This window comes from Herpailurus yagouaroundi, unplaced genomic scaffold (assembly GCF_014898765.1).
Source record: "Herpailurus yagouaroundi ecotype Mexico unplaced genomic scaffold, PumYag 222, whole genome shotgun sequence".
Classification (NCBI taxonomy): domain Eukaryota; kingdom Metazoa; phylum Chordata; class Mammalia; order Carnivora; family Felidae; genus Herpailurus; species Herpailurus yagouaroundi.
In genome coordinates, this window is record NW_024412453.1 from 4,525,025 (window position 1) to 4,538,260 (window position 13,236).

Here is a 13,236-nt window from a genome sequence, read left to right on the forward strand (position 1 = left end):
AAAAAAAAAAAAAAAAGAAAAGTCAAACAAAGGAAATTATACCTTAATCAAGAAAGAATATTGTTAATGGTTGAAAGTTCTAAGTGCAGGCTCTGGAATTGCTCTTTATTTCATTGTTCTGCTATATGCAAGAGAAAGGCAGGTTTTAATACTGCAATGACATTGCAGCTAATAAGATGTTGGCTTCAAAGTCAACAATTAAAGGAAAAAATGCTTAGGGTCATCATCACCTTTAAAATCCTTTAAGGAGGTATGATATTGTGGATAGATCATCCAGGCAGAAAATCAACAAGGAAACAGTCTTTGAACAACACGTTAGGTCAGATGGATATAACAGATACATGCAGAACATAACATCCAAAACAACAGAATATACATTCTTTCAAGTGCCCATGGAGCCTTCTCTAGGATAGATCACGCGTTAGACCACAAAACAAGCCTCGGTAAATTTAAGAAGATCATATCATGCATTTAAGAATTCATATCATGCATCTTTTCTGACCATAATGGTATAAAACTAGAAATCAGTCACAAGAAAAAATTGGGAAATACACAGACATGTAGAGGCTAAATGACATGCTACTGAACAACTCATGAGTCAACAAAGAAATCAAGGAAGAAATTTAAAAATATATGGAGACAGATGAAAACACAACAGTCCAAAATCTTTGGGACACAATAAAAGCAGTTCTAAGAGGGAAATTTATAGCAATACAGGTCTATCTCAAGAAAAAGAAAAATATCAAACAATCAAGCCTTACACTTAAAGGAACTAGCAAAAGAAGAACAAACAAAGCTCAAGGTGAGTAGAAGGAAGGAAATAATAAACATCAGAGCAGAAACAAATGAACTAGAGACCAAAAAAACAAATAGAAAAGATCGATGAAACCAAAAGAGGATTCTTTGAAAAGATAAACAAAATTGATAAACTTTCAGCCAGAGTCATCAAAAATTACCTGTAATGATTCTGGAAATCCATAGAGGAGAGAAACCACTGTTTGAAAATGTTGTAGTCTATCATGTAAGCTGCTACCCTTAAATAAAATCCAAATTCTGGATTCTAGAGAATGTCTATAATTACAAGGGGCTAAATGTAGGGCGACAAGTTTAGTAAAAAAAAAAAAAAGACCAGTGGCTAAATTCTTCATGATCATATTCCATAATTCTGTAAACTTTCCAAGTTAGAGAAGTTGAATGATTTGGCAGAGGGGGAGGGGAAGGCAGGGAGGAACCTTAGAAAAGTTTTACAATCCCCTTTAAGGCATTGCTCTAAGTCTTGATTTGCTAATTGACTTTCTGTATGTTAATAGGCTTGACTGTATTAATATACACATTAAATAATATATTAATTTGTTTTAGTGCTTTCATTTAATGGAACTACAACAGAACATGTGTAGAAAACTATTCATTCGTTAACTTGCCTAAAAAACATTCACTTTTCCTTATACTCCAGTGCGTTCTAAAGAAAGGAATATGTGAAAAAATTTTAACTCACAAAAAACCTCTAGACAGAGAAGGAAAATCAAATGAGAAATATCCTCTGGGTAATCATCCCCCGTTACTGTATTACACTACATCACTGTACATAGTTGTTGTTTTTTTGTTTTGGGGTTTTTTTTTTTCTAATCTGTAACGAAAAACAGACACTAAGAACTAATGAAACACCTTTCGAACTTCAGGGGGAAAAAGGTACGCGCTTGGAGTCAGTATATCATTTCAATGTCTTTAACTCAGCCAGTCTATCCTACGGTTGGAACTTGTTGCATTTTCTTTGTTTGAACACCAAATGAAGTAATAGGCTTGTGTTTAGGGACCATGTTGTAGGAAAAATAGGTATTTTCTCTAGAACTATCCTCAATGCTGTGAGAGGCTCATCGTGAGAAGGGGCGTGGAAACTAAGACTGGCCAAAGGAATAGCAAATTCATGTCTCTTCTCTCACTCCCATGGAATAGGCATTGAGTAGAATGGCTGGCAGAATTGCCTATGCTCTTTAAATTATCTTTTTTTTTTTTTTTAGCCAAGATACTACAGTTGAAATGATACGGTCGAATAAACATAAGTTAAATCGTGCAGAATGAAATTTCATTATCTGAGAAAAGCAGATTTCTTACATATCAGGCACTTAACTTTCTTTTATCAGAAAATTATATATAGAAGATTATTTTAAACAGTTGCACATAAGTGTACAATACAGTGAACAGATTTATATATTCTTGGGAATTTCTCCTGCATAAGGTTCTATTAGGGCAATTACAGTCTTAAATTTAAGTTTCAGGTTCTCCAGAGGTGGCATTATATTCTGCCCTTCAGTGAGTAGAGTTACTAATTCTATCATAAACTAGTAATTTCATAAAAATTAAATGATTTTTGTTCTTGTTGCTGTTCTTTGGTCAAGAATATCTAATCTGGTTTAAGGACTTAAAGCCAAGTATCCTTAGACTTAGGTATGGTTAAAGAAAGGAAGTCAGGGAAAACACACTGTCCTGTTGGTTGGGACACATTTGTCAAATGTCTGTTTCACTAAACTTTTATCTTTGTCTTTTTCCTGCAATACACTATTCCTTTTCCCTCTCTTATAGGAATGATTTCCCTGATGAAAAGATCCCTACCCTGAGAGAAGCTGTTGCAGAGTGCCTAAACTATAACCTCACAATCTTCTTTGATGTCAAGGGCCATGCAAATATGGTACAGTTTATACCATAGACTTCACAATTTAATCGCTAGTCACTTCCAAAATTAACTATATATTTTGTTACTTATCTTTCTTACGTTATTTTTATAAATTATATTTGCTTATTGGAAGTTTGCAATGCACAGCTCCACATCTTTAGGGAAATAGTAAATTATGGAACTTTTAACGTTTGATGGAACCTTTTAACAACTCCGATATTCTACAACTAACACAAAATAGGTTTCTCTTCCTTGCATAAAGCATTTACAAAAGATAAACCATAAAGAGGCACTTCGTGAACAAACCATTCGGCTAATCTCGTAAGAAAGAATTCAGGAGTCAGACACAAGACCAGTTGCATCTGGCTGATAAGTTAATGGTTTTAGATGGATAACTCTCAACTGAATTTCAAGAGAACTCCTATACATAAAGTTTCTGATAGCTAATAGGATATTTATCTTAGAGTTATCCTTCTTGTATGATTTCTGTTCTTATGTATAGTTTTGTTATTGTATGATTTGAGTAGATGAACTTTTATGATAAAATTATTATAATTTCTTCAAATATGTATGACATTCCTAAGTAAATTTTGCTTGTATAACATATACTTTTATTCATAAAAATATATTTTTGCAATGGAAAATCAATGGGAAAATATGACTTAGATTACCTTTGTTCACTTACAACCAGCTTTTCAAATACAAATGCTTTTTTTCTGCATTTGGACAACTTACAGGTATTTTCCTCCCTTGAAAGCTATAATCAGTAATGGCCACCATTCTGATGATGTCATTTTTTTTTTTTTTTTATTTCAGCCTATAGTTGAAACATTGAAACCAGAAATAAGAGCCCAAGTATATATCCTTACTGTAGCACAGTAGACTCTGATTTTTGAAGAAAGGAAAATGGTGCTCTGGCTCATTTATTATTATGTTACTGGTAGTTGTATGCATGTAAGTGTCCCAGTCAGCCCACATCTGAATCACCAAGAATACCTATTAAAAATACTAATTGCTGGGCCATATCACCTAGAGAAGAAATTCTGAAAATGTCTGGGGTCGTGGGTCAAGGAACATGTATTTTTAATGAGCACCTCAGGTTTTGTTGATGATATTGCCCACATTGGGATCCCTGATAGGTCCTACATTTCACCCACGGTGTACTGACCTTCATGCTTATTCTCTTAAAATAAGGGGGGGGGGGAGAAGAAAATATATATTTTTTAAATTCAGCTATTTGAGATTTGGTGCTCACAGGTGGTTTGGCAACAATGGATAGAACATAGTGATCTAATTCACAAAACGGGAGTGTAAAGGAACAGGTGTAGTAAGTTAGAGATAGTAGAGCCCAGGAGCCAAGATTATGGGCTTTGGAGTCCAATAGACCATGATTCAACTCTGTCACTTACTAAAATGTAACCTTAACCTTGATATGCTTCAGTTTCCTCATGGATAAAATGGGAATAATAAAAGAAACAACTACATAGGGTTGTTATGAGAATTAAATAAATGTTGAAGCGTCACACATAAAGCATACATTAGTTCAGACAACAAGAAAACTTTGGATAACTCACACTCTGTCACATTAGTGAAGGGGAAACATGACATGAATAGTTTCTATGTTCTTTTTTCTTTTCTGGAATGCATTTTATTACTTATATTTAGTTATAGGTATGTGTGACTTTCCAGAACTTAGTGGTATTTCAAGAATTATGATACAGCAACATTACACTCCACCTAGTCACCTCTGTTGTTAGTTGCTATTGATGCCAGTGGCCAAATCTATTAATTCACTAGAGGTTACAAAGTATGAGTGTTTTAGCTCCATCATTTCTTCTTCATTTACTCATCTGGCAACTACAAAAAGAAACTTCTGCTCATCTTGGGAAGAATTGGAAGACTTTCAGCTCTTCCCAGTTCCTTCCTTGTCCCATTGTTTCTGCCTCCATGTTGGTGATGAATGCCATTTCCTCTCAGTCCCCTGGACTGAGCAAATGTACTCTTAGTAGTTCCCAGGCTGGTTGGCTCATGCTTAGGCTAGGAAAGGCAGAGGATGATAGAGTTATGGGTATAAAAGGACTCTTCCTAGTGCCTAAACCAGGTTATAAGGGAAAGGTTTAAAATTTTGCTTTCAGCACCCACTGCCATACCTTCCAAAAGCATGACCAAAGGGGTGAGCTTCTCAACAAATAGTAAAGCAGCAGGACCTCAGTTTCCCCTCTGTCTGCTGTTGGTGTGAGTTTAAGATGTTTCCCAATGGATAATGGAGTCTACCCATACTCCTTTCAACATCCCCATGTATTAGTAAAGTTCTAATTTATTCAGTAGGGTTGTATTTCATAGGTAATAGTTATTAGCTGAGACTCTTGCATTTAAGTAAATTTAAAATACATGAATTTCTCTGCTTTACAGGCTACTGATGCTCTAAAGAAAATATATATGGAGTTTCCTCAACTATACAATAATAGTATCGTCTGCTCTTTCTTGCCAGAAGTCATCTATAAGGTAAATTCAGAATTTTTATTGTACATAATACTATGTTAGTTGATGGTGATCATAGAAGTGGCCCAAGTAAGCATAAGCTAGATGCCTGTGAAATTGAACTGAATTTCAGTTAAGAAACTCCTCTTTCAACAAGAGAAATTCAGAAAGGGGAACGAACTCCTGCCCTATTTTAAGACACCATGATTCCTCTTTAAGTTCCTTCTTTTATGTTGTTCATAGGCTCATTCAGATTACTTTAGTAAGCGCTCTCAGAACAAGGAGTTATGTACCTCTTCATCTCGCTAAGTAACAGCAGAATAAACTTTTATTTAAAAAAAAATTTTTTTTTCAACGTTTATTTATTTTTGGGACAGAGAGAGACAGAGCCTGAACGGGGGAGGGGCAGAGAGAGAGGGAGACACAGAATCGGAAACAGGCTCCAGCCTCTGAGCCATCAGCCCAGAGCCCGACTCGGGGCTCGAACTCCCGGACCGCGAGATCGTGACCTGGCTGATGTCAGACGCTTAACCGACTGCGCCACCCAGGCGCCCCTAAACTTTTAAAAAAACTCTTAATGATGGAGAATTTAAAATATGCACAAAAGTAGATGGTAGTATAACAAGCCCCCCTTTAACCTTGACCCAGCTTGTTTCATCCATACCCCCGTTTATGTACCCCAGCATTATTTTGAAGTAAATTCCACACATCATTTCACCCATAAAAATTGCATTACATATCTTTAAAAAGTTATTCCCCTTTTTAAAAAATACAGCCACAATACAACCATTATCCTATCTAAAACCATTTATCCTTTAAGATCAGGAAATATCTAGTGAATATATCATTTTTCATTTGTCTTAAAAAATATTATAAATGGCTTTTGTTGTTTATAATTGTTAATTTGAATCAGGACCCAAATAAAGACTACATTCTGTAATATAAAATCTTAGAACCTGTAAGTTCTCCTTTTCCCTGCATGTATTTATTGAAGAATCCAGGTTGTTTTGTAGAGTTTACCCAAGTCCAGATTTTGCTCCTTACGCCATGATACAGTTAAACACATTCCCCCCCGTATATATTTCCTGTAAATTGGTAGAGAGCAAAAGACTTGATCAGTGGAGGTTCAATTATTCTTGGCAAGATAATCTCAAAGGTGAGGGTAGTTTTTTCATCAGGAGGCACAAAATAATCTGATTGACTCTTTTGTTGTTGTTTACAGCTGCTATTGATGCCAGCAGCCAGCTCTCAATTTACTGGCAAAATCTTATTATTTTAGTCTATCACTTCTTCACATATTAGCTAGAATACTTCTATAAAAATTCTCATCTACTATTTAGTTATGCAATTGGCAATTAAATGCTTAATCCTTAACTTCACTTACCAGTTTCCAAGATACTGAGTTGGTTCTGTAGCCTTGTTCACAGTGACCAACAGAGCATGCATTTAAAGTTTTACAGGAAGAGTGGAACCTATCCAGATACAAACTATCATTGAGATGAATAGCGTCATGGGGCTTTCAGACATTTGGGTCAGTGTTTACCAATCTTACTTGACCACAGAGGACTTCACAATGTAAGCTACCTTGTCCAGAGGAGCACAGAACACAGACAGAAAGAATTACATCCGCATCTCCCCGTTTCTCCTTGTCCATCCCCAACCCCCACCCCTACTTCTCTCTCTGTTCTCCCTTCTCACTTCCTTCTCACCCCACTTCCCCACCCCCACAACTCTCTCAGCCATTTTCTCTAGAAAGAATCAAAAGCTAACCAACTCATCTGGAAATGATCATGGTTCTATCCTCACTAAGTTCTAATTACTTATCTCTGGCCAGAATTTAAATTGATAACCAACGGAAAGTTAATTCTTGTGACATGAAAATTTGACCCTGAGATTGTAATTTACTCATTTTAAAGGTAGAGATTGTGAAGGAAGTGTTCTTATTTATACTGTATAGTAAATGCTTTACATCCCTTACATTATTTACTCAAAAGGTTTATATCTATTTAGTAGACATGGGGGCCGTTATGGCCACCTCATCAGAAAGAGTAGATTGGCTAAATCCAAAGAAAAATGAGAGGTATTAGATTTTAGATATGATACTTATTTTACTTTCCAAAATTCCTTTTCAGATGAGACAAACAGATCAGAATGTAGTGACAGCTTTAACTCATAGACCTTGGAGCCTTAGCCATACAGGAGATGGGAAACCACGCTATGATACTTACTGGAAACAGTCCATGTTTGTGGTAATGGACATTTTGCTCGATTGGAGCATGCATAATATCTTGTGGTACCTGTGTGGAATTTCAGCTTTCCTCATACAAAAGGATTTTGTATCCCCGTAAGTTGAAAGTTTTTTTTTTTTAATCTTCTTCTGACAGATTTCCTGGAATGCTCTTCTTGGAAAGGAAGGATTAACAGTGGACAGCCTGAATTGGGTTTCACCCACCAAATCTCGCCATGCCTTTATATTTATTTTTTTATTTTATTTTTTTAGAGAGAGGGGGTGTGCAGGGCGGAGGGGCAGAGGAAGGGAGGGAAGGGGAGAGACAGAGACAGAGAGGGGAGGAGAGGGGAGGGGAGGGGAGGGGAGGGGAGGAATCTTAAGCAGGTTCCACACAGTGCAGAGCCTTATTCAGGGCTCGATCCCATGACCCTGGGATCATGACCTGAGCCTAAATCAAGAGTTGGACACTTAACCCACTGAGCCACCCAGGCTCCCGCCCACCATAGCTTTATTAAGTTGGAATGCCACTGGCTTCTTAGGTGGGAAGAGTTCAGACATACTTCACTGTTGCCAAAATAAGTTGATGAAATATTCTCAGTTTTTAGTTTTAAAGAAAAACCTAATAAAAAATAAACCTGCCAAACTATGATGAGAGATAGATTATAAGTCCTTGTGATTGGCTCCCTTTGAAAAGCAACACAGATGCAGGGCAGAGCCCCAGTGAAGACATCCTGTGAGCACCTACCTTACCCCTCCCACTTTTCTTCCTGCTCTGTTCTACATTATAGGCTCTGCTCCATTGCTTCCCAGAAAACTTTCCATTCCTTAACCTACTAGCAGTCTCTGACCTTTATTGTGGTAATTTTATAGCTGTGTATTTCAGCTGATTAGAGTTGTTAGTTTTGGGTTATTTCAGGTATGTGTGCATTCAAGTCAGTCAATATTTGATGTAGGCCTACAGATTTGCAAGGTATTACTAAGAAGCTGAAGATGCTGTGGTAAAGAAAGCCATGGTGTGCCTTCATGGAGTTTATAGTCAAGTAAAAGAGAAGTTGCTAATCAAATCAAATACAATAAATATAAAATTACAATTAAGATAAACGCTATGTAGGAGAGAACAGTGTCCATTTACTGTGTAATTTGACCTAATCATGGGAAAACATCCCCCAGGGAGGTGAAAACTAAGCTAAGATCAGAAGGGTGAGTAGAGGGCGCCTGGGTGGCTCAGTCCATTAAGTGTCCGACCCTTGGTTTTGGCCAGGTCATGCCCTCACAGTCTACGAAATCGAGCCCCACATCGGGCTCTGCACCGACAGCACAGAGCCTGCTTGGGATTCTCTCTCCTTCTCTCTCTGCCCCCCTCTCTCTCTTCAAATAAATAAATACACATTTTAAAAACAAAAAGGGTGAGTAGGAATGGGAGTGTGGAGATCCAAGTCACAGGGGAAAACACATGCAAAAACGTGCTACAGCAGGAAGGAGCCTGGTTCTTTCAAGGACTTGAAAGAAAATCCATTATTCTGCGACACCAAAAGGAAAGGGGGAGCGTGGTGTAAGATGAGGCCAAGGAGATGGGTGGGGGCAAGCCAGTATGGCCTCCAGTATGACTTCTATTTTGGTGTAGGGTGTCTTTAGTAAGTCACTGAAGTGTAAGCTGGAACAACGTGGAGGAGGTTCTGGTGCTGGGTTTTGAAACACTTCCTCTGATTGCACACAGAGACCAGTTACGAGGCTCTTTTTGGGCACTGTTAGTACTCAGTGAATACCAGGAACAGTTGGTCCTTGTTCTGACAGGATTGGTTTGTCCTCTTTCTCCAGGGACTACCTGAAGAAGTGGTCAGCTAAAGGCATTCAGGTTGTTGCTTGGACTGTTAATACCTTTGATGAAAAAAGTTACTACGAATCGCATCTTGGTTCCAGTTATATCACTGACAGCATGTTGGAAGACTGTGCATCTCAGTTCTAGAATTTTCCCCCAGGGAGGAAATCCGGGGTACAGAAACTGCCTGCTGGCCTTAAGCAGGGATATCAAAATACCCTTTGTGCTAGCCCAAGCCCTGGGGGATCAGGTGGCTCATACAAGCAATAGTCGGTATTTGCATTTTTACCTGAACCAAAGCAAAACCTGGTTTTGCCACCTTGTTCCATGGAATGCCTGAGTTCAACACTGTTGCTCTTGAAAATCTGGGTCTGCAAAAAAGGGACAACAGTTCCTGCCCTAGCTGATGGGTACACCGAAACCCAGTGAGGATAAGCACAGATTGAGTTGTGCAGTTTGGGGTTGCAGATGCAAATGCATGGGAAATGCATGATCACTCAAAAGTTGACATTTTAAAACTTGACACACTTATGTAATTTACTTATTTAAAATATTTGTATTCAGCTACATTATCAATGTACTATAGACAGCAAACTTGTGACCATACTAATAAAATCATTAAAAGGAGCACTAAGGGAAAACTGTGTACCAAGCATAATGTCCTAAGACATTAGGAATTCAGGGAAGCCGCTCTCTGCAATCCAGTGACCAGATGCACCAGCCCCTGGTGAGCCTTAATTGCGAAGCAAAGAAAACCGTAGGTAAGTCTTGATACCAGTCCGAGGGATTGTTTATGGTATCTTGAAATAAGAGCTATGAGCCACTAGGGGGCTGAGTTACACTCGTTCGGGCTGTTGTACAACATGACACTAGAACTGCAAGAACCATCTAAGAACATCTAGACTTACCCTCATTTGGCAAATGAGAAAACTCAAACCTGTAGAAGGAAAAGGTCTTCCTTAGAAATGACCCAGCTGGTGACATAGCAGAGCCTGATCTCCTAAAACTAAAATTTTTTAACTATTTGCCACAAACTTTTTAATGGTTTAATGTGCCTATCTCAAAACCCAGAAGAATCGTACAGGGGTATTTTCCTTTTATGGATGAGGAAACCAAGGCAATGCAAACTTAAAGTCACCTACCCAAGCTGTCCAAGTCTTCAGTGCAGTTGAGATTCAAATCCAAGTGAATCTAACTCCAGAGGCCCTGCTCTTAACCATTTGCCCTGTCTGCCTTTACAATGTAGAGCCCTTCATTCCCAGCTCTGTGCTCCTCCACGTAAGCTTCTAGTGGTCTTAACTGTGAACTTAAGTGGCAATATTTAAGACGATATGGAGTCTTTAAAAAATTGCAAAGTCATCTGTCTCCCATAGCTGCGTATTCCCACCTTCCAGCCCCATCTGCAGTCTTGACCACAGGCCCTGAGCTTAGTCATGACTTCCTCCTGAGCCCCAGTGGGTCACCAGCCTCACACTCACAGCAGCCAGACCACCAGTCCGCACAGCTAGATGGCAGAGAGAAGCACACCGAGTTTTGCTTCGGTTGGTGTTGGCAAGAGCATGATAGATGGGGCTGGGGATGTTTTCATCAATATTTACAAAGACATTTTCTCGAATCTAAAGATCAACAACAGGACAAAGATTTATCCAATGAATGGAACAAATAACTGCATGTCCTTTCATGTCACATCATGACTAGAATGTCAAGAGGAGGAGGTGACCAAAGAAAACGTCTGCAGACTGAATCCCCACTTTGGCAAACAGACTGCACAGCAACCGACAAGGGAGGAATTCTCTTGGAGGCAGCACAGCATTAACCTCCCTTCTGTTGTGGGAAGACTTCTTGAGAGCCTCTTGACCTTTGTCCCAAATCCATTTTGCCCTTGACTCGGGCCCAATTAAGGATTTAGATCCAGTGCTAAGGTCCTTGAAGATTGGAGAATTTGGATGAAGAAAGAAAGTGTTAGTACTACTCTTAAGCACTTGGATGGCTTAGGATAGGGCTTAAAAACATAGTATTTGGGATCAGAGAAAACTAAATCCAATTTTATGTTTAGCAACCTAATACATGACCTTGGGCAAGTTATTTGATTCATTTGTACGATAGGGGCAGTATTGGTACCACCCTAGGGAGTGGCTGATTAAATGACAGGGTGCATGTAAAAGGTTTGTTAAATAACTAACATTTACGGACTCCCTAACATACACTAGACACTGTTTGAAATGCTTTCCATGTGTTTGCTCTGCAACACCACAAGGTTGCTACCATCACAATCCCACATTATAGTGAAGGAGACCAAAGCACAGGGAAGTTAAGTAACTTGCCCAAAGTCACACAACAGTAATAGTGTAAGGATTTGGTCCTGGTGATATAGTTCCAGAGCTCACACTTCATACCTCTGCCTATCCTCATGTCCAGCCCATAGCAAGGACTCCCTAATGAGGAACAATCATTCCCAACCCTATAATGGTGCCTGTCACATAATGGATGCTCAGTAAGTGTCTGTTGGAGGAATGAATTATGAATTATGGGATAGCCAAGTGGAAACTTCTTGAGGAAACTGGAGGTGCAGACCTAGTGTGCAGTGGGAGTTGTAGATAAATGATTCAGAATTCAGCAGATCAGGGGTCATCTAAAGTCACGATAGATGGCATTCTTTCCAAGAAAGTCAATACAAATGAAAATTACATCCTCCGCTGTTCATTCAACTGCCCCTCTGTCCTCAGGCTGCCCCAGACAGGTAATATGGAAAGACTACCTCCAAAGACTTAAGAAATCCACTGCTAATTTAACAATGCTCGTTTTCTTATTTGGAGATCAGTGTCTGCAATCCTGTTTTGATAAGAATTTCACCAAAACAAATACTCTATTTTTATTAGATTCAAATTTCTAAATAAAATTATACCTACCATTTCCTACAGTGGGAATAGTCCTTCAATGGGACAATAAACCATAGCTCTCAGGACAAATGAGGGTATGAATTAAGTTGCAAACATGCAGGCAAACCTTTAGCATGGAGTGATGGTTACCACAGTACAAGGTTATTTGGTTTCTTTAATCAAAACTACTAAGGGTTGATAACCTTGTATGTTCTCTTATCAAGCTAAATTATGCCTAAAATCTCACAATCTGATCAGCAGAGTATTACCGTATTACCAAGTATTACAAAGAGGTCGGATATCAGCTAGGCACAATGGTCCTCAAAGGACGCTGTCCTTTGAGACCTGTATTTAGTATCAGCCTAAGGAGGACCTTGTTAGAAATGCAAATCTCAAAGCCCATCCCAGAACTACTGAAGCTGAAACTCTGGGCTGGCTCTGTTTCAGCAAGTCCTCCAGGTGGTTCTGTTACTTGCTCAAGTCTGAGAACACCTGAGCCAGAGAAAAATCCAAAAGTCCTCAATCCTACCACTAACTAGCTATGAGACGGACAAATCACTTAACCTAGGTGTGCCCAACTTTTCATCTGTCAAATGGAGACCATATTTGCACCAATTGTCTCATAGCAATAGTGTTATGAGGTTCAAATGAAGGGGAAAATATGGAAGTGATTTGAAAAATGTGTGAACAGTGTAGCATACAAAAAAATGTGGAGGCACTCAAACACCAAACTACTCAGGGTGTGGTGCTCAGACCCGGGAGCTCTAGACAGAAATGCAGAGTCTCAGCCCCGATCACTGAACTCACAAATTAGAAACTGCTTCGTATCAAGAGCCCAGGTGGTTAAGGTGAAGAACGATCTACACAGGTATAAGGCATTACTTGTATGGGACAGGTGCAGTAAGGAGCCAAGCAGAGGGGCCCCCTTGCTCCACACCTGAGCTCCTCCATCTCATGCTATCTCATGGTGGATCAGATATGTAAATGTTCTGAGAAGTTCCAATTTTGAGAATTTAGGAAGGTATTTGTGAAGTGCTACCGTACTGAGACAATCCATATTATTAGTGAGCTGACTTCTTGCCACCTGACCTCAATTCAAAGATTATAAAAACGTATTATCAGTATTATTAGTCACTCCTTTTGTAATTGAACTTCA

General features: G+C 38.9%; 1 protein-coding gene across 2 annotated transcripts in view; it reads left to right on the top strand.

Annotated features, from left to right (window-relative positions):
- The window catches only part of GDE1 (glycerophosphodiester phosphodiesterase 1), a 20,582-nt gene extending 10,740 nt beyond the window's left edge, over positions 1–9,842 (top strand). For both annotated transcript variants that reach the window (XM_040458927.1, XM_040458928.1), the window contains exons 3-6: positions 2,581–2,686; positions 5,084–5,176; positions 7,285–7,496; positions 9,201–9,842. In XM_040458927.1, the coding sequence (XP_040314861.1) occupies positions 2,581–2,686; positions 5,084–5,176; positions 7,285–7,496; positions 9,201–9,348 (559 nt within the window). In that variant the 3' untranslated portion in view covers positions 9,349–9,842. The remainder of the gene's footprint in view (positions 1–2,580; positions 2,687–5,083; positions 5,177–7,284; positions 7,497–9,200) is intronic.
- Positions 9,843–13,236: the final 3,394 nt, after the last annotated feature.